At 46.6% G+C, this 22343-nt stretch overlaps 1 protein-coding gene across 3 annotated transcripts in view; it reads right to left on the bottom strand.

Moving 5' to 3' along the window:
* The window catches only part of LOC144169662 (excitatory amino acid transporter 2-like), a 110637-nt gene that overhangs the window by 40856 nt on the left and 47438 nt on the right, over window positions 1-22343 (bottom strand). Inside the window, exon 1 of one of the 3 annotated variants that reach the window (XM_077698930.1) lies at window positions 258-622. The exons of the other annotated variants lie outside the window; for them this stretch is intronic. Within the exon in view, the coding sequence (XP_077555056.1) occupies window positions 258-332 (75 nt within the window). The 5' untranslated portion in view covers window positions 333-622. Of the gene's footprint in view, window positions 1-257; window positions 623-22343 lie in introns of those variants that run through there. 3 annotated transcript variants of the gene reach the window in all.

Below are 22343 nucleotides of genomic sequence, written 5' to 3'. Positions count from 1 at the left end.
ACTAAGTATGGAGGTTGCGCATTATTTGTGACTACACCTAAACCTTTTTTGGGGACACAAAAGCTTCTGCTAGCGAATTTTTCGCCTACTTTTTCGAACCGTGCGGCAACGGTCGACGTATGCCCTGTTGACGCTCTACCACTGTAGTGAATGCTCTACCATCGTACGAATAAAACAGCTGCAGCTGGAGATAAAGAACGTAGATTTTCAAAAAAGTGAGTGTGCAACATGCGTGAAAGTGCCAACTACAGACTTACACTTTCCGACTGCTGCTGCTTTGAAGAACTCGACGACGCGCCATTAGGAAGATCTGAAGTCATATTGGTCGTCATGGTGGACCCCGCCTGGAATTTGCTTCAAACGCCGTTCTTCAAAAGATGACGCTAAGGCTGGCACGGAATTCCAGAGAACACAGACAGTGTCACGGGCGAACTAAAGCGTGCACGGAATGATCTTCGACGCATAAACACTGGCAGAGGAGCGGACGGGGCGCGCGCGAACCGCAAACACCACCACCACAGCCGAGGCAACCGTGACGCCACTCCAATCGGCCGCTTCGTCCCCGATTTCTTCTCGCGTACGCGCAACAGGTTCTCAGAGTCGCCAGCCACCACAATCTCCTTCCTCCTTTCTGTTTGACTTCTTCTTTCTTCGTACTTCGCGCGCCTCGCAAGGGGCAACAAAACAGGCGCCGTCTACTGTAAACGCGCCTCTTTTGAGTGACTGGGGAACCTCCTGGAAAGATATACCGTGCGCGCGCGCGACTGTCTATGGCAGGTGGTGCGATAACGGTAGTCAGTTAACAAGCCTCTCTGAGTGCCCCGTTGGGGAAAGCGCTCAAACTTTGCAAATGTAACTAAGATATGCTAAGTCAAAGCGATTTAAGCGGGAAAGTACGCTGTCAACGAGGATTTAAGTACGATGAGAATAACGGTGCTCGTTCCAGTCACTGAATCGTGCAAGCAGGCAACTATGGGTGGAGAGGAGGAGAAGAAAGAGAACAACGCGGCGCGCAGCGGTACCTTCTCCAAAATTACTTCAGTGAAGCGGATTGCCGGGTGAACAGTTAGACCACGCTGGAATGCCTTCGGGGTTCGTTCGGTGAACCGGTGACGTTTCCTCCAGGGCGTTGTAGGAATAGTTAAGCATAGCGAAAACCAGCGGTTGCGGAGGCTTACGAGGAAGTGCATAACGAGTAACAGCGAAGCGGGGGGAAGGGGGCAACGCCCGTCAAACAATTATTGCGAGCGCTGACAGACTGATGCACTCGAGAAATGATTGATGGCGTGAAGCAGGGTCGTTACATAGATGCGAGGTACAAGGGGTGTTGCGGATTCAGTTCAGGGCAGGATGGCGTAACCTGAAGTGGTTCGCGCTTGTTCGTTTATGGGCCGGGGTCGAGTGACTAAGACAAATAGACGCATTCATTCATTGTGTTCAGCCACTTGAGTCCGCTATGACGGATGGACGCCGGGGCATACGAAAGGTTGTTTCTCCCGTAACTCGTTCAGGAAAAGCGAGTCGGTTTCGCAATAAAGACCATTGTTGGAAGGTGTTTGAATTCCGAGAGGAAGGCTCGAGTTTTCTGGCAAACTTTATCACGCTTGCGACTATTGGACGAGTTGTTAAAAAGGCGTGAGTAGTGGGATGGCTCGTTCAAGTCGTTTTAAAAGCTCATTAATTTTAGTACTGTAGTTTTCAGGACATTATCTGGCTTGACTCGTGCGTTTATCCAAAAATTTGGTTTAATGCAATTAAGTCATTCTTTATTTCTAAAAACTGCAATACCATTTTTGCTAAAATAGGCTTGACTAAAATTATGTATCTGCGGTAATGGTATAAGGAGGAATGGGTCTAGACATTTCATCAAACATCGTCTCCCCGGACCCCGTTTTATAAAATGCCTGACACATTCACCGGCATGTGAAAAAAAGTGCCTGTCTGTCTTATCTTCCTCGTCGGATAGGCCGGTTTTGTTTATTTCACACGGCAAGGTATCCGTAGTTGCTGTCTGTGCATTCAAATAATTAGAGCCCAATTTCCAAGCCCAGGTTAGTCGGCTTCAAGAAAATAGTTGTCTAACAATAAAAACAAGAACATTAAAATGGGCTGTTAATTCACGCTCCCAAGGTTTACAAACAGGCCCATGGTGAGTTCAGCATCTTATGCACTAAAACCAACAAGAACCGCAATGAAAAGGCGCGCACTCAACGTTTTCAATGCGCTTCGGAGAACGTATTCCTGATTTTAAAGGTTTCTGGCATGCACCGCCTTCGAGCATCATATGATGAAAAATAAATGAAGAAGTTTATTGTGAATACCCTATTATTACGGGCCCCTTGCCAGTGATTGGCCCGTGATCAGTTAAGTACCGTTACATTTTTCGGTTCGGTCCCACAATCTGTTCCCATTCCATTCGAGGTACCACGCATTCAGCAAAACGAGCGAATGATAACAGACAGGACGCGGTGACATTAATATCCCTCCAAGAACATCTTCGAGCTCGTCACAACAAGCAAGCACTAACAATGTCTGTAATGTGATAAATTTAATAATGTCAGAGCCAGAAGGGAATGAAGAAGGTTGCACGGCAAATAGGACTTAATTATTCAGGATATGAAACTGATTCTCAACCAAAGCTAGTGCCGGCGAATGTAACAACGGATATAACACATATTGGCTAATTCGTGAAAACTCATAATTTGGCCCCCACTTTTTCACTCAATCAGGCATTGCTTGGGACAAACCAAAAATGATTTTACCAGCATTGGTAAGCGTTACAAATATTAGCGCAAAATCAGTGATATTTGAACAGGCTTGCGAGATAATCAAGAGTTTTCAAATCATTTTTGACGATCGCAGCGAAGGAATATACCGATTCTATCCCATGGCTCAATCCTGCCCGGCATCCGTATACAAAAGTAGTCGGAATACGCTTTGCGGTAAAGCCGATTTTCTCGCCACTCTGTCACTTTAAAACTGTCACTTTTAAACTGATGAGATATCTACGAAAAAACAAAAAAAAAAAGATCACATTGACATCTGCCGTTTAGCCGACTCTACCGTCATGCCGAGTTTCGTTTATTCGTAATAATTGGTTGGTTTTCTGTAGGGTTTTAAACAACTGAGAATTCTTGCCTACTATCAGTATATGGACTTATACCGGGGTACGGGTCTTTATCCCGTATACGGTAACAAAAGTACGCGGCGATGCCCAGTGTCCGAAGAAATTAACGGGTCCAACATATATTGACTAATTTGTAAAACCGAGATATTTGGCCTTAAATTCAGATTAGCCACGTTAAGTATTGCTCACGACAAACCCTGAAATTACTTTCTAAACGTTGAGGAGCGGTACACATCGGAGAAAAAGCCATTTTTTTATATAAAAAGGCCTGGAGTGAGATAATCAAGAATTTCTTAAATGAACCTTTAAGCTTTTCACAAAGCATTTGTATACCGATACCCCAAAGGGTCAACCGTATGCGTTTGTATAAAGAAGTACTACACAGAATATGCTTTGAGGCAAAGCCAACTTTCTTATGAATCATCTGTAGTTGTATGCCGAGGAACCGCTAAGACTGCTCTATCATTACAAGGAGTTTAACCTACCCTTCTTAGTTAGTTCACACTGAATTCCTGAAGCATTAGGAACACTAATTTTTTTATGTCTATACAAGGGCTTCTACTGGTGAGGTGGGGACGGTCACAGAAAACAGCTTTACCTTATGTTTTATATTAACGATCCCAACACAAATTATTTGAAGTCTACCTGCTAAACGGCTACATAACCCAGGGAAGTTTTCTCTAAGTGCGCATCAGCGATAACGATCAGTCGCAGTTTTAATGCTGACAATGCGAAGCGGGCCCACTGCCAAGTTATTCGAGCAGCCTCGAAAAACTACCGCGAAACGAACAGCCGCATGTTTGCCTTTTGGGATAGAACTGCAGCTGCCCTTTCAAGTATCAACGGGCTAATAAGCTTAGAAGAACGCGAAATCTCAAGCTAAAAGAACCTGAAGAAAATCAGAGAATTGTCTACTAATCCGTAGCAATCTTATGCCGCTTGTCGACGAGGTTTTTACAGCCAGGTTTGGCTATGAGTAGCCAAAGATGTTTGGCTATTTCACTGTTTCTAACTTTTCTTTCGTTCCTTTTCGCCAATGATGTAAATTTGTACCATTATAGCAATTAGGTGCCGTTACTTTGCCTAGTTTTCCCCGTAGATGAAAGGCGCAGTGAAGGGTTGCTCCGTTGTTTCACATTTCTTATTGTATTTCCAGCGTTCTTTTCCAGACTTCTTTAGTTTAGTCTTAGTTTTTTTGGAGAAAGGTGTAAGATGCACATTTATGATTTTGTCAATTCGCTTCAAGAGCGAAGCTATTTAGCAAAGTGTAATTTTTGTGTCCGTAGTTAAAAATACCAAGAAATTGTCGAGCGCGCCCACGAGAGCGCGGGGCTTCCGGCGATTGTCCGGCAGTTCACAAAACCAAGAAAATGAACATCGCTCGTGTGTGCGTACCTCGCAACGACCTCCCAGCGTCCCCTGCGCACGTTTGTCAAGGCAAGCACGCCCACTTAGGGAGATTGGCCAAGATTGCGGCGACCGCCCCGGCAGCGTGTTTCCGAACGCTTCGCTGCACAGAGCACACACGTGACACGTGTGATATCACTGCGCGCGCTATTCTTTTGAACGCCTGCTAAAAGGAGCCCTCGGTTCGGCCTTGGCAGCCTCGATGTAGAGCACTAAGTAGTGGCGGTGGCGGCTTGGGTTCGAGTCCCAGCAGGCCTAGTCTTAAGTTTTTTCTTCTCATTGCTTAACTTTTTTCTAAATTTCATTTTTTTCTAAACTCAAGTTTACGTGTTGTTTTTGTTAAAAATAGTGTTTTGGTATGCTTTAGGTCACTTTAGGTTTGGGGCGCAGCCAATGACGGCGTTTAATTACCGTTCTGCATCGCGCGAACAGACATGTCACGTGGGTGCTCTGTGCAGCGAAGCGTTTGGAAATACGCCGCCCGGCAGTTAACATAACCAAGAAATTGCCGAGCGCTCGTGTGTGCGTGCCTCGCGGCGAACCCCCCCCCCCCCTCCCGCATCATCGGCGCAAGTTTGCAAGCCAAGCATATCCACTAGGGAGATTGGCCAATATTGGCAAAAAAAAAAAAAAAAAAAAACTCCAGCGTTCGCCTTAATCGTGGCAACACATGCTCTCAGCGAGAGAGACAGGTCATGGCGTACTCCCCTCCAAGTTGATGTCCAATGATTATTACTTCCCCACCCAAAAAATGAAGGAAGCAACAATGAGGCAGTAAAGGTCGTTGCGGCAGCAGCGAAGAAGAAGCAAATTGGCTGTAATCGTGGACTTAAACCATCGTGATGGTCGTGAAGGTTGCGTACAGTTCCGCTACCATTACGTCTTAGGCGTTAATGTGAGTTTAGTTAATTTTTTTCCAATTTTTTTCTTTTTTATTTTTTATTATGTGATTTCAGAAAATTTTGTCCCACGAGTTATCTCCATTTAAGTTATTATAGCCACTAGATGTGTTAATTCCCCGTGTTATGCATTTTTGTGGAAATGCAATGCGTTAAGCGGTTTTCTGAAATCCGGTATTTTTTGTTCGCCTTTCCAACGTTTCTATGCCAGTCTTTTTTTAATTTTCGATTTTTGGAGGAGATGTATAAGATGCATATTTCTGCTCTCGTCAGGTCATTTTTGCAAAAATTATACTCTCTCTATTTTTACTACATTTAGATTTTTCAGAATTGTGTTCGACCAATTATCTCCATTTACGCTATTGTAACAATTGTATGTGCTACTTCCGCTAATTCTGCATTTTTGTGCGAATGCAGGGGGTTACAGTTCGCTGATTTTTCGTTATTTTTTATCCGTATGTTTTACGTTCTTTTAGGTCTTTTTAAATTTAATCTTTGCTTTTCGAAGTTAATTTCATCAGGTCATTTTTGTAAAATGTTTTTCTATTTTCGTGTTTTTTTGTTTTTTAAATGCCATTCTACCAATAATCTGCATTTACGCTATTATAATGATTACATATGTTACCTGCGCAAGTTACGCTTTTTTGTCTAAATGTCGGCCGTTACACGATCCTGGCTGTGGGGATACTTGGCCAATAATGCTACGCATTAAAACAATTCTGTTTTGTTTGTTAGGCTCGTTTGAGTCTACGCTCTCATCAATCGCATTTTGTGTCGTCTACTCCTTTGGCTCTGCTGTCCGGACAAGTGCACCATGGATTGCGGCCAAACATTTTCGCTCCGTTGGGGGTAAGGAATGAGTGGTTTATTGAGTTCCACAATAGGGCGAACCCTCCGCGTTGGCTGAGTGGCTAAGACGTTCTGCTTATTAACACAAGGACACGGGTTCGATTCCCGGCCATGGCGGCCGCTTTTCAGATAGAGGCGAACAGCGAAAACGCCTGTGTGTCGACATTTCGGCGCACGTTAAGGATTCCAAGGTGGTCAAAATTAATCCGGAGATCTTTACGACGGCGCGCCTTACAGGCCAGGTGTAGCTTCGGCCCGTTAAACCCCACAATCAAGCAAATCAATCATAATGTGACGAAAGGGGAACTCTTTTCCTTGACCTCGTTTAAGCGCTGTTTTTTTTTGTCATATTGCGCACAACCAACTAGCCCGAGTTCAAGACTTAGTTATTGAGGTTTCTCGCAAGGATAGGAATGTGCTCCCCTAATTTCAAGTACAGATAAATCGCCCTACCATCATCAGAAAGCACATGCAGCCTATGTCGTTAACACGCAAGGCACAGAACTGGCAGCAGCGACCGTTCTCACCACTTCCATCGTGACTGCTGAGGAGTGTGCCATCGCCCTTGCTGCAACAACAAGCAAGGAATTTCTTACTGTTATCACCGATTACCAGACCACCTGTAGAAACTTCCTGATTGGCCGCATCTCTCAACCCGCACTGTACCTTCTTTGTCAAGTAAAAAGTCTACCAGAACTTAATATCGTCTGGTCACCCGGCCTCCAGTCCCTCCAAGGAAACGAGGCGGCACACGCCGCTGCCCGTGCTCATACAAACCGGGCCGTTACCTCACAGGGAGAAAACAACGACCGAACTGCCTCAAAGCGAGCACCACTCCACACATACACCGAAATTTTATCCCACTACAAAAACGACCACCGTCGCTTCCCGCCACCTCATTCACAATTAACACGCGACGAAGAAACCACTTTCCGGCGTCTACAGACCAATTGGTATCCCCATAACAACCTACTAAACGCTATTTACCCCACCCAATACCCTTCCACCTGTAACTTCTGCCCTGTCGCTGGCACCCTATACCACGTGGTATGGAGTGCTCACGGACCCCCACTCTAACCTCAAATCCCAGCCCTACCTATGAGCAGTGGGTGGAGCAGCTGACCAGCTCCGAGCTCTCGGACCAGCGCCGACTGGTGGACCGGCCCGGACAGCCAGCCAGCTCCAAGACATCTTGGAATACGTATGCCTCTCACTGGGTGGATGATTTAAGAACATCCTCCTGCTCATTACTACAATAAATGTTTGTCGCTCGCTCTTGGTCCCGCAGTTTGCGCCAGGCGTCGACATCATATCTTAGTCGTTTTACACTTGGCTAGCGGAGCAATCTCAAAATACCGCTCGCCCTTTTAAATGTTTTCAGTCCAGAATATTAAAGGCCGGCTGCACTCAAAATTTTCTTTGTCCAAATTTGATCCAGATAAGCAGTCTATACTCTTAAAATCACCATGGCGAAATCCTCAGCTTCGTAATCACAGAGCACGCCAGGTAACGCCGTCCAAAGTACCTCCGAGCAGACGACGTTTGCCCCTGGCGGAGAGTCACCGAAACAAGTTTCGAGTGCCCTGTGACGGAGGTTGGGGAAACTGCCCCGTGGAGCTCGCGCTTCTCCAGCGACTTGCACGGCGCTCCGACGGGCGCAGGATGCGTTCGCCCGGGGTTTCTCTCCTGCACCAGCGGGCTGTACCGCCGTCGCCATCACATGTTTAAAACTAACCAAAGAGGTAGCAATATCCACCTTTTTTTTTAATGCCACAAAAGAGATCAAAAGCCTACAAACTATTCATGTGCTTGCGAACGTTTTGGAGTTAGCAAAACTTTTTTTGCTTTAAAATATTTTTACTCAAAGAAAAAAAAAATCGCGCGAAACGAGTTTTTGCCTTACATTTGTCATTCCTAGTGCATCTACCAAAGAAAAAAAAGATATTTTATTGATTTTTGACCACATCACTTCCACGTCCCATATTGGCCCTATTTGGGCTGGCCCAACGCCACCCCCTTCCTTTAGACCTTTCCGAAAGTTTGACGACCTAACTAGAGTTGTTGTACATGCAGGTATAAACATTTGTGCGACGTTTCCCTCACTCGCTAAGTAAACCAAAATCAGCCTTTCTCTTAGTAACAAATACATCCGCACAAATATCGGCCGCCGTCTTCGCGAAGTGTGAAAGCTAACGAAACCGCTCCTCACCTAAACATTAGACTAGATTTTTGTTCAACTCCCAAGTGAAGTATTTAGTTTGGTAGAGCGTTAGATATAGTTTACTTGTAAGTAAAATCTTTTCAACAGCACATGTCTCTGGTGAAAGCAGAAAACAGCGTTAGATAGAAAACTTTTTCAGGTTTTAGTGCATCATTTAGCTGTGGAAGCTGGCTCATAGATTTAGACCACTTTTATAATTCGATTCTCGATGTGCGGCTAAGCGAAAAATACTGGGCCGATATTCCCGAAGCAGTTTCTACGTAATGTATAGTAAAATAGTGATTGATCTCCACCCCCGTGCAGTTTGTTCCCTTCAAAATGAGCTGTGTGATAGCCGAAACGTCCAAAACGAAAACTACTTTTCAATATCGTATGAGCAAGTAGCTTTGTAAATCAGGGTCTGCTTTTTTACTCGCAATACTAAAAATTGCTACTCCGGCAGTTATTCTGATGGGAAAAAAATTACTGTCGGATGGTCTACTTCATCTCGATTGATAGCAACGCGATGCCGGAATTGGGCATAACTCCAATATCATGGGTAAACGTTAGTGGAAGTTCTTCTGTGGAAATAACAGCGCGAAACGCAACGCTACCGCGCGTATTTGAAGGCAGCTCTGAGCCATCCATGTTCTGAGCGGCCGCCTGTGCTGGCATGGCCGCTTCCGTTCCATCGCATACGTCACGTCCGGCCGCCGGTAATGGCCGCCTTCTCTATTCAGTTTCGGTTCTTAAAACGCCAATTTCGCGAGCCGTTTGCGTCGCGCGCGTTGATGTTTGAAACGCAGTATTTTGCATTTCGCACCCTTTCTATGTGTATTCATAGGTGATATTATTGTTACATAGTCAAAAATTTGAGTACAGTTGGCCTTTAAGCTTGATTGATTGATTGATTGATTGATTGATTGATTGATTGATTGATTGATTGATTGATTGATTGATTGATTGATTGATTGATTGATTGATTGATTGTAGTGTTTGACGCGCCGATGCTACACAGGCGATGAGGCGTGCCTTAGTGGAGGGCTTCCGATTACTTTTGACCACCTGGGGATCTTTACCGCGCGGCGAAATCTCGAACACACGGGGTTTTCGCTTTTCGCCTACATCAGAAAAGCGGCCACCGGGCCAGCGAATCGAACCGGGTTACTTGTGCTCAGCAGCACAACGTCATAGCAACTGAGCCACCGCACCCGGTGAATATTAAGCTTTGATTTCGGGTAACATTTGCAAGTAAAAACTAATTGGAATGATTTTGTAAGAAATCCAAACAGTAGAGGGGAAGAATTGAAACAACGTAATGCTATACTCAGAGCAATGCATGTTACACCTTCCAAAAATAACACTCAGAGTTAAAGAGGGACGCAGCCGTAGATGAAACGGATAAAATAGGCTTGTGTGCTGCCTGATGACCGAAAGACAAGGGGCCCAGCACCCTGAAACTCCCAACCTGACCTTTGGGGCTGAGCAGGGAAACTCGATAGAGAGACTGCTTGCCGCAGTGAGCGTTGCGATAACGTCCCCCTGAAGTGAGCCCTTATCGTTTCGAACACTTGTTGCAAGTCATGTCTTTGCCTTTTCCCTTGCAGGCGTAAACAAACAAATCAAGAGGAGTAGAGAACAAACATTGCGTTTTCTGTCCATTAGGCGAAGAACCTCTAAAGCTTCGGAAAATGCAAATGCTCACGTAGTAGTCCTTTTATGCGTTTCCACACGAGAGGCTTCGCAAAATGCCACCCAAATGGGTAACAGTTACCGATTGAAACTGTTCTTCGGAATGCCTATGTGAAGACAGAGGCAGGCGCGCATAACTTTCGAATTGGACTACGTCCAAAGAAGCGTTCAGTTGCGGGATACGCGAATCGGTCCTTTATCACCCGTTGACAGCGAGCGCACTTAACCCCCTTGTAATAGAATAACACTGCTTACACACGCTCATTGGAATGAACGCTGTTAAGTTTCAAGTGCCGTTTCCCATATTAACAAGCAAAAATATTAAAGCCGTTCAACTCAACGTGAAAGCTGTCCGAAGTGCAGAGTAGTGATTCGTCATAATGGGCTGTACCGCCGTTATCCGCTCACTGCTACCACCCACTACAATTCAAATTTCCCGCCTCCGCTCTGCTCGCGCGCCCCCTGCCTGAACCGCGCAAGCGGGAGTTCTGTTCTTTTTGTGTTTGCTTTTCCTCCCGCACATGCCGCCGTTGCACTGCCACTTTTTTTCGCTTACTATCGTAAAAACCAACCCAACGAGCGTTCCTAACTAAATGAACGCGTGCGCTGCGGATTAATTACGTATAGTTTGCCTCTAATGTACCTGCAGTTTTCTTTGCGCTAAACAATGGGGAGATGTATGACAAGCACCAGCGGTTCACGGGTTTTGAATGGTTATGACTATTTAAACCCCTTGGTTTCCGAAGCATCTGCGGGACGCCCTATGACGCGTACGCCGTGCTCCACTTGGGTACGTTTGGGAAGGTGGGCCAAATAAGTGTATGTGGTACAGTCGACAAACCAATGCTCGGTTTCTCTTGTATTTGTTTTTGCATTTGAACATTTTGTAGTTGCGTATGCAGCAAGTCAGACCCCGAGTAAATGAAACGTATTGTGTAAAGGGAGCTGGTGCCCCGGGTGGGGGAGTAGTCCCCCCTCTCCTAGGACACATGCTGTCCTCTCAGTGCACAATTTATGTACCAAGAAGTGTACGTCATTTGTATGCGTGTTCATGCCGTGTTAGTTCTTGACTCATTTCGCATCTGCTTTGTTAACAGCAAGGATAGACGTCGTCCTGAAATGTAACGGACGGACCGAGTATGTGAACGTGGAAAAGCGTAACCACGTGCACGAGTGTTTTGTACCTGCTTTTGTTACAGGAGAAAAATAAAAATTCCTTTGTTATCTCGCTTCGCGACATGATTGCGGCAGTCGCTTGACATCGAGCGTTACAGTGAGCCACGCCGAAAAGGCGAGCGCCTCAAGTGCTCGGAAAGTAATTTGTCGCACGGGATCTAATGGCCACGAACGTTGTCACACAGCTGTATTTTCTGCATCACAGTTGCCAGCTTTCTCGATTTTCTCATGAAAGAGTGAGTTTGAATATTACAGCGTCAAACCATTTGCACTATTTCTAATGTACTGTTGTATAATATCATACATCAAAGAATGGTGTTGCTAGCTCCTAAGGGGCAACATGCAAAACCCTGTGTTCTTAAAGGCCCCCGCAGCACTTTCTTAGGCTTTAGTCAGCAAACGTAGTCAGCAAACGCGTGCAGTACTTACATTAGGTGGCCACGAAGCCAGATATTACTGGTCTGCGTTCATCAGATGACTTAGAAGCTCATTCAAAGTACTATTTGAACAGCGGCGAGTAGCTACTGTCCATGTTCACCATTACAATTTTAACGAAAAACAGGGTTCCGAGAAAGCAAGGTGCCAATTCAGAATAAGAAATTTAAGGGGTAAGGTACATTCAGTTAAAAGGGCAGCACTACATATACAATCGTGTTGATAAGGGCACATGAAAAACTGTGTTTTGGCAAAAACGTTTTCACCGTTGATGCTTATAGCGCACAAAATTTCTGGGCGTAATTTGGTTGCGCACAGGAGGAAGGCGATAGGTGTGAGGGGCGTGGGATCAATTCTTCAGACGAATGATCGAAAACATAAGTAATGTTATTGATGGTTAGCGTGTCGTAGCGATGCGGCTATGATTTGGGCGTCGCATTAACAAAAATTGTGGGTGGCGAGGACAAAATCTTCGCGAATACGGTTACTGGTACCTTCTAATATCTTGGTATTTAATGTTATTCATTCTAGACCGTAAAAATAGCAAAACGGGACAATAGACCCAGTATTGTTGGATTGGAACTTATTATTTGGTGAGCGCGTTCAGAATCTCGGTGGTTGAAGGAGATTTCAAGACTGGCACTGCATAGAAAAATGACGTGCTCCTCGGACTGTGGCCAAGCCTCGACAACAGCGTCTTCAAAATCTCAAACCATATCGTTAGGCAATCGCTGCCTGCCCTCAAAGCCATCCATTACAGGGGCTAGAGATTTCACAGCGAGTACTTCGAAAACCTTCCAGTCATGGCGGACACGTTTAGACGGAGCTGCGCGAACTTTTACATTTTCGTCAGAAAATCTGCCATGTAACTTCTAATCCTTTCGCTCTCCTGTTTCACAAGTTCTGGTGCACCTTTGTATGTACCAATTTTGAACTTGCTAGCACAAATAGTGTTACAGTTATGAAAGTTTTTTTTTTTCGGCGCGGGGGCGACAGCGCGCGTTGAGTGACTGAGTGACACGCAGGTAAAACAAACCTAGCTAACTTCCGCGACAGGGTGTCTCTTGAAGTCCATACTCGTGTAATCGCGTTGCTGTTCCAATAGATTGCCAAGTTAAATCAGCTCGCTAACCAGCCGTGGTGGTACAGTGGCTAAGGCGTTGTGCTGCTGAGCACGAGAACGCGGGTTCCATTCCCGGCCGCGGCGGCCGCTTTTCTCATGGAGGCGAAAAGAAAACAGAACAAACAAACAAACAAAAAACCAACGCCCGTGTGTACGAGATTTCGGCGCACGTTAAAGATCCCCAGGTGGTCAAAATTAATCCGGAGCCCTCCGCTTCAGCGCGCCTCATCGCCTGCGTTGCGTCGGCGCGTAAACCCTAAAATCAATCAGTCAATTAAATCAGCTCGCTAGGCGATGTTTTTGCAAAGTTACAACCAAAAGCCAAAATGTAAACAAACAGCCACTGTAGCTTCGAGAGCCTTCCCGTCAAGGCGGACGCGTTTAGCCGGAGCTGAGCGGATTTTATATTTCGGCGCATGGAAGGACTCTTAATACTTTAGCGGTCTTTTTGGCCAGTTCAGCTTCAAACTAGCCATTTTTCGTAGCTATACACTTGAACATGGCAGTGACTTACCCTTCCAATGGTCAGGCATCAGTGAATCTCATCATTAAGCCAGCGTGTTAGCTTTTTCCTTCAGAACCCCGCGTATATAAAGCGAAACCGGCAAACGCTGGTTCAATATCACTACAGGCGTCCACGGCAACGTCGTCCGCCGAAAACGTCTCTCGCTCTCTCTCTCTTTTTTGTCTGGCTTTCTATGCCAAACCTTTGCAGTAATTGAGTGCTGCCTGCTCCGGAAGATGGAATCATCCCGTATACCTAATGGGCTACTCTAAGAAGGCTCAACCATACTAGGAAGGTTCTTAGGGACATAAAGAGCTATCCCTCACCAGAGGAGGATCTGCACACCCTAATGTAGTATAGCTGGCCGCCACGTCCCAAGACCAGCCAACTCAACTCTCGGCCCTCAGTCCCCAGCAGCTCTAGAGAACCTGTCCAAGGCGGCCGTCAGAACAGCGATACGGCAGAGGGGGCTTATTTCTGGGTCTGGACAGGCTGTCATTGAAACTTGACCCTGGCAACGTTCAATGCACCCACCTTGTCTAGTGAAGGACGCTTAGCTGCACTGACAGAGGAGCTCTCGGGTATTAAGTGGGATATTATAGGGTTAAGCGAAGTTAGAAGGACAGGAGAAGGCGTCATGGAGCTCACTAGCGGACATATATATATAGTGCAGAGCACCTTAGGGACTCGCCGTGTTGTCGTAGCTCGCTCGTTGGACCCAAGTAAAGATACATGGCGTTCCGTCGTAGCGGCTGTCGTCGCGGCGTAACCCAGAGGCTTCGAAAGCCAAGCGGTTTATATAGTCATAAGCATCCGAAACTCGTAAACCGCTGGCGCTTCTCATACATCTCCCCCTTGCTTAGCGCAAAGAAAACTGTAAGTACATTTGAGGCAAAATATACGTAATTAACCGGCAGCGCCCGCGTTTATTCAGTTTGGAAGGCCCGTCGGGTTGGTTTTTACGATAGTTACCGAAAAAACGTGGCAGTGCAGCGCCGGCACGTGCGGGAGGAAAAGCAAGCACAGAAAGAACAGAACTCCCGATGGCGCAGCTTCAGGCAGGGGGCGCGCGAGCGCTGCGAAGGCGGGAAACTTTAATTGCACTGGGTGGTAGCAGTGAGCGGATAACGCCGGTACAGCCCATTATGGCGAATTACTGCTCCGCACTTCCGACAGCTTTCACATTGAGTGGAACGGCTTCTTTTTTCTAATTTTCTGTCCTACAGTGGACCCCAAGGGAAGAGAGAACACGGGGTGGGATTTTTAATCCACAGAGAAAAAGCAGGAAACGCGGAGGAGTTCTTCAGCATTAGTGAGAGAGTTGCGACTGTTGTGATCAAGCTAAACAAGTGATACAGGTTAAAGATAGTAAAGGCCTATACGCCAAAAAACCAGCTATGATGACGAAGACATTGATAGCGTCTACGAGGACGTCGAATGAGCAATGAAGGCCACAAAGTTACCGATTGTGATGGGAGACTTCAATGCAAAGGTTGGTAACAAGCAAATGGAAGAAAGGTTAGAGGGAACTTCGGAACAGACAATCGCGACAGTAGAGGAGATACACTTGTGGGATTTGCAGAGAGAAATAACCTAAGGTTGATGAACACATTCTTCTACAAACGAAAAAAAGAAAATGGACATGAAAAAGACCCGACGGTACAACAAAAGAACGAAATGGACTTCATTTTAAAGGGACACTGAAGTGATATGTAAACATTGCGGGATTACTAGCGCAAATTGTAGTCCGGAGTCCCCAGGCCATGTTTCGACCACTCTAGGCGCGTTTACGCGATTTTATTTAGTAGAAAAACTAATTCGAAAACGCTGTCCTCCTCTCTTTACGCTCGCCCATTTTCTGTGGCGTTTTCGTGTGACGTCAGGAGGGGATGAGCTGGCAATTGGCTGCGCCAGGGCTGCGCTACTGCACGGCTCCCCGGCCGACAGAGTCAGTCGGCCCAGCGTTTCGTCCGCCGGCCGCCGGCGGGTCGTCGCAATCAAGGAGGTTAAAAAAAAAATTGCTTGGTCGCAATTCGTTCGCTTAGTTGAAACGAAGCCAGGACACGTTTGTGAATGGAAGAATGTGCCTTTCTTTACTTGGTTTGTTTGTACACTGTATCTAGCTCCAAGTCAAGGTCGCTTCACATAAGCGCTGCACATGCGACGCTTTGCTGACTGGTACGCCAGTAGGAAAATATAAGGCCTCTTGAAGGCGGGAGAAGAGTCGGCGAAGTCAATATAGGTACTAAGTAAATAAAATCAACTGATATTTTTACCGTACAGCGTAAAACTAGGGCGCGGGAAGCACTTTTTTGCGCTGGGCGAACAAGCACAGCGGTCAGCAGCACGACTACGCATCTGCGAACGCTTTTCCGTCTACGAAATGCAATTGCTAGACGTGAGCTACTGTGGAAACTCGGGCGACGCTTACTGCACGATCGCAGTACAACAAATAGTCACCTAAGCGGCTTGAAACGCCAAAACTAAATAAAAGTGTAAACCGGTTGTACAATATATACCCTATATTAGCAAGTCTTTCGCGTCCCGCTCCGTAGCCTAGCAGTCTGGGGCGTTAGGAAATCACTGGAAATGTTTTGCGAGTCACGAGTTCGAATCCCCGCGGGTACGTGCTTTTTTTTTTGTAAGTTAACTTTTTTGTTTTCCGCCGATGTTTTCTATATTGAGTTCACCTTTTTTGGGGGCCGCAACGTTCATGGCTACACGAACTGGTTCACAAAACGCGCGCAGGCTGGCACTGGCGCGCTAGCGAGTTCTCGTCGGCGTGCTGTTGCCATAAGCACCGACTGCTTGCAGGCAGTGGGCACAGGCCAGAATGAACATACCCTTGGCCTGGTGCGAACACGCTTTTTACGATACAGGCATGAGGGAGGCAAGCTCCAAATATGGGGGAAAAGCGCATGACATTTGGGCGTCTGCGGGTACGCGGAGGGCGTTCATGCACTGCGTAGGTCTCGGCTAGTGAATGCTACGACTACAAGCCGTCCTTGGAGGCTTATCTTGTGCATTTTACAGCCACGGCCGCTCGATGGAAACTAGGTCCGGCCTGCCGAACGCGCCTCTCCGCCGGTGACGGCGTTAGTTTCCCTTTCCGCCGCAGCGTCAGTCGTGGCGCTAATCATCGGTGAAAGAAGAGCGGCGGCTGCCGGCCGCGGTCACGGTTTCAATGCGGTGTAAGTTGTTCATGACTGCACCGACGGCAGAAGTCAGCATCTATATAATTTATAATAATATGCGGTGATACGTGAGGGGGAAACTCACAATATAGGCGTCACGCACTAACTATTATTTCAGAAGTAGGCACAGCGCTAAATTTGTTTTCCTTTTAGCGCGCCGCATGCGACATTATCATGTGGCGCATTGACAAAGTCGAGCGCAATAGGCGGATTTCTTTCTAAAGACTTTCCCAAGGCTTTCAGGAATAATATTTGGCGTGGCAAGCTAGTCTGAGCAACCGCATTTATTTATAACAAAAGACGTTATAACTTGCGCGTACGTAAAAATTACGTAAACGTTTTATGCTGCGCCGTACACGCCCATTTCTCAATGCGCGTTTGACAAATGTGACTGGATATTTTCACACCTTGATTTAACTGCGTTTTCAAAGGGAACTGGAATAATCTTAATACCTTTCAGGGTCCATTGGCCCATTTCTTTTGGAAATATTGTTAGACTGCGCGTTAGGTTACAGGGTACACAAAATTATGGAGGACACGCGAATAAAGTGGACACGGTGAACGCAACTATGAACTGATTAATTGCAACAAGAGCACTATTTACATGGGAACCAAAACTCGGAAAGGGTGCAGTTGGAATGGGGTAAAACTGTGGCAGTCGTTCTTTGATTTACACTAGTTGCAAAAAGTAATATACAGTTGAAAGGTAATTGAAATTAAATCGCTGGGACATCAAGGATAATTTTAATACACCATTTAAAGGGGGATTTATTGGGTTTGTCAGAAAATATGTAAGTCCTCTTCGCCTATGGCTCACCGGCCATCAGCTTTACAAGCGGAAAACCTTTGGCGAGAAATGTTTTCGCGAAAGCTTCAGTGAATTCTCCACAGAGCTATTAACGTCGCCAGCCCAGGTGGCAAGAAGCAGCCTCAATAGCTTTTTCAAGACCATTTCGCACAGCTCATGACAGTGGTACGGGTCCCTGTTGATGGCGCACCACATCAGCGGACAGTCTGCGAGGTGTGGGAATACGGTGTCTGAAAGGAGCTTACAAATTTGTCTGCTGTGTCGAACTGCCTGTACAGCGCTGTCCTCCTCAAACTTCTTCACTTGTTGGCGAAATTCGTCGCAGCGTTTTTTCAGTATTTGTAGTTTTTTGTTTAGTCTGTTTTCTTTCATTTTAAGGCGGCGGGCATTTCTCTTGGTGTTATCGAAAAAGCCTGCCAGATCGAACCAAGTCTGGCATTCTCGAGTCTCAAAATTACGTTGGCCGCGTGATAGCATGTCCGTGAGAGCGTACAGGATTGTGTCTTCCTCTGCCGGTGAGTGCGGTTGATTTCTTTCTTCATTCCCAGTTAGGTCAAGAATTGAACGTTCAATCGTTTAATTTTATACAACCATTGTGCTCACTTGCTCTTCATTGCTTGCTTGAGATGACGGCGCACACGCCTCGAGCGGCGGCCGAACAAGCGCCCTCCTTCTTTTCGGGCTTCCCGGCTGCATGTACGTTGGGTACGACGGGAATCTTGTCGGAACAGCTGTTGGTAGCAAGAACTTGCGCTTCAATCCCACCTTGTAGTCATCCTCTTTGAAGTGCAGCGAGAAAACGACTGATCGGGAGCTTGGTTTCCATTGGCTGCCCTTGTCGATACCTTGACGGGAGATGTGCAGCCAGGCGTCACGGAGTTGCTCTTTGGCCGAAAACTCGTGGTAGCAGACGTCCGAGGTTTTCGAGGAATTCGACTTGCAGCGCGGCACGCAGCAGTACTTAGGCATTTCATAGCCTGAAGCATACTAGTACGTTATATTAAGCGCGCAATGCGCGGAAGTATGCGAAACGAAAAGCTCAAAGCGCTCACGCGAGCTTCGACACTCCCGCCACTGCTGCATTTCGCGCCCAAACCGTAGTCTGCGCTGATACGTGGCGCCCCACTGCGAGTACAAGCGGCAACAGTAAGCTTCGCTTTCATGACCTCGCCCGTCGCCCACGCGCGATGGTGCAAGCCGCATTAATCCTTCCGACCACGGGTGCTCGATGGATCCCATCGAGGGGCCATGTTCCAACCGTGTTGCTTGCCCGGGTAATTCCGGTTCCACTCTCCTGAAGTTAACATGTACGGATTACTAACACTAGAAGCTGAGCTAATTCGTTGCTGTTCTCCTGAAGTAAACATGTACGGATTTCTAAAACTGGAAGCTGAGCTAACTCGTTGCTGTTCAAAATGAAACACGACAAGCAGTGCAAATGCTAGACGACATAGAATCACGCAGAAATACACAAGTTCTCACTCGCACGCAGTTTTTATTACATCTTTGAATACACACCCAAGCGGCATTTCAGACTTCACACAACAAATTTCACACATACGGGACACTCGATCGCACATGCGAAATCAAACCACGATTCAAACGAAATACGGAAAGAAGAAAGCAAACCACAAACACATTACCGATAGCACGCAGGTGTTTCTCTAGCAAAACAATCAGGTTCGCAGCGCATCTCAGCATTTTACGTCCCTGTTTAACGAGTAAATAACTGGTTTACTAAGTGATGTGGCCAACCATTTCTCCGCATTTGGGGACACGTAGTTCGGGGCAAAATTACCGTGCCTTAATTCAAACATGAGACAGCCCTGGTGCTGCTGAGCCTGTGCTTGGCCATGTTAAAACACCGCCGTTTTAACATTGTCCTTCAATTAGCATATGGTGAATGGCAGCTTAACAGAATTTTATTTTCCAGCACAAACGGGCTGCAGTGTTCAAACCGAATTGGCATTGTAACATCTACAGTCATATTCCCGAACATCGCGGGAACTGGGTCGCGGGAGTGGTCGCATCGCTTTCGTCCTTTTAAACCGCGAGCAAGAATTACTTACCGCCGTCAAACAGATGAAATTCTTAGATGTTGAAGGCATGTCTTTGCCGTAAGTTGTGGTGTTAATATTTTCCAGATACGCATGTTCCAACGCGAGTGAACGACGTTTGAAGGAACGATGACCGTCGGTATTCCGTAGGCGCCCCGAAGCGACCGCCGCGGGAGCTGTCACCGATGCGTGGCGCCCCCGCCGAAAGTAGCGGCGGCAACTGACAACTCCGCTCTCACGCCGCCGCCCATTGCCGGCGCGTGAATGAGCAGGCCGGACCTAGTTTCCATCGAGCGGCCGTGTTACAGCCGACAACATGGCAGAAGCGCGGTACGATGATTACTGAGATATTGAGAATGCCCATCCAACAAAGCCATTCGTTATGTTTTACAGAACCGAAACCGAAACCGAAACTTGTGTGATTGCTAACCTTGGGCATCGTCCAATCACGGCGCCCCTCCTCTCAACGTCACAGCCTTAGTTGGTGCGGCCGCCGCAAACCGCGCATGGTAGTTTTTAAGTGTGAATACACTTTATAAGCGACCCCAAACCATCCACCGCCGGCGTCGGCGGCGTCGGCGGCGTCCGCAGCGCTCTTTAAAGAAGAAACAGCGTCTGGCGCCAGGTTTCGATCCGAGGACTTTGCGGGCCGCAGCCCGACGCTCTACCGAATAAGCCACGGACGCGACGCTGATATTGTCAGTAGCGCGCCTTATATCTTTAACGCATTCAAACTACGTCGTCAGCGGCGTGCGTTGGCGACTCAGCGGCGTTATAGCGGCTTGATAACCATGGTGTACACGTGATACTACAAACCCGATGGAAGAGATGGAAGAGAAGGCGGCGAGGCGGTGGGCTGCGGGGGCCGAGCGCAAGCGCCGCAAGCGGGCCGACAACCGTGCATTCGCACTTTCACATTCTCCCCCTCGGGGAAATGCGGGGGAATTTTTCTTCTTTCGCGCTTTGTAAAATAATTACCGATTTGTCATCCGGATAAACGATGAAAAGTGTGCTAATTTGAGCCAGTCTAAGCAGTGCAAGCAAAAACGGGAGCTTGACAAATTCACTTCAGTGTCCCTTTAAGTGACGACCCCAGTATCGTGAAAGACGTAGAGGTGCTATGTAAGATTCGGAGCAGCGAGTGATCGTAGGATGGGTAGATGCAAGCTACGGCTGAATCCCAGAAGAGAAAGAAGGGAATTCGTAAGAACTAAAAAACCCCGCATGGAGTCAGTCAGAGCCAGATCGCAGGACATTAAAATAGCTGTTCAAAACAAACTCTCCCTTCTGAACGACAGAACGAGGTCGGTGTAGACAGGCTAAATGAGAACCTAACATCGGCACTCAGTAAATCAGCAGCAGCTGTTGCAGAAGCAACATGTAGAGAACAAACTGGAAAACTAACTAAGAAAACGCAGGAACTAATTGCCAAACGTAAGAACACGAAGGTGTCAAGTACGGCGGATCGAATTGAGTTAGTCGAGCTGTCGAAACTGATTAACAGAAGTAAAACAAACGACATTCGTGCATATAATATGGCGGTGATAGAGGAAACGCTGCAAATAGGGGGAAGCTTGAAAGCAACAACGAGAAAGCTAGCCATCGGCAAAGACAGAATGTACGCACTCATATTTGAGCAGGGGAACGATACGAACAACTTGGACTGGATAATAAAGGTAGTAAGACGATCCTACACCAGGCTGTTTGCCAGCTACGTTAGACCAGGGTAAATTACCAAGAGTACAATCTCAACTTTCGATGTCCCACTGGTACGTAAATAGGAAATTGGAAAGGCAATAAAAGGCATGAAAATGGGAAAAAACTGCAGACAGTGACGGCCTAACGGTAGATCTTTTGAACTAGGAAGGAGATATTCTACTGGAAAAGCTTGCTGTGCTATTTTCGGAATACTTGAAAACTCAAAAAGTGCCAATGGCCAAAAAAAAAAAACGCCAACATTCTTCTGATTCATAAGAAGGGAGATCCCGAGGACCTCAAGAATTATAGACCCATCGGCCTACTCTCAGCTATTTACAAGCTGTTTACCAAAGTTACAGCACAGTCTTTTAATATTGCTTGAAGGACTCTGGTTATAGTTAGCCGCAGAGGTGGCAGCCTGGATTTTCAACAGCCCAGAGAGCAGGCTGGGTTTAGGAAAGGGTACTAAACCATGGATCATATCCATGTCGTTAATCAAGTGATAGATTACGTGAAAGCATTTAATTCCGTATTCAGCCGTTTTAGAAGCACTAAACACTAAAAGGCCAGGGAACAGAGGAAACCAACGTAAGACTTCTAGAAAACATTTATAAGGAATGCACGAGCAGGACAACCATCCGCAAGCAAAGCGATAAATTCCCGATCCGAAAGAAAGTATGACAGGGAGATACCAACTTTCCAAAACCATTAACAGCACGCCTGGAGGGGGTATATAGAAAGCTTGACTGGGAAAACATAGGATTAAGAATAAACGGCGAATACTTAAGCCATTTGAGGTTTGCGGACGACATAGCCTTGCTGAGTGAGACTGCAGAACACATGCAAACAATGCTTGAGGAACTACAATCAGAAAGCTCGTTCGTGGGGCTAAAAATAAATATGAAAAAATCTAAAGTAATGAGGAAAAGCATGCCAACAACGTCCCCTTAAGCTTAGGCAACAAAACGGTAATGAAGTGAAAGAATATAATGACCTCGGACAGATGGTTAGAGCTGACCCTAACCACGAGAGGGAAATCCGGAGCAGAAGACGTATGGGTTGGGGGCACTCGGCAAGCACTCTGAAATAATGAAAAGTAAGCTGCCTCTCTCACTCAAACGAAAAATCTACAACGAGTGCATACTGCTGGTGATGACATAAGGAGCTGAAACT

The sequence above is a fragment of the Haemaphysalis longicornis genome, unplaced genomic scaffold, assembly GCF_048455015.1.
Source record: "Haemaphysalis longicornis isolate Haplotype H1 unplaced genomic scaffold, Haemaphysalis longicornis Haplotype H1 scaffold_2, whole genome shotgun sequence".
In the NCBI taxonomy this organism is placed as follows: domain Eukaryota; kingdom Metazoa; phylum Arthropoda; class Arachnida; order Ixodida; family Ixodidae; genus Haemaphysalis; species Haemaphysalis longicornis.
Note: the sequence above shows the minus strand (reverse complement) of the source record. Positions and strands in the feature narration are given on the sequence as shown.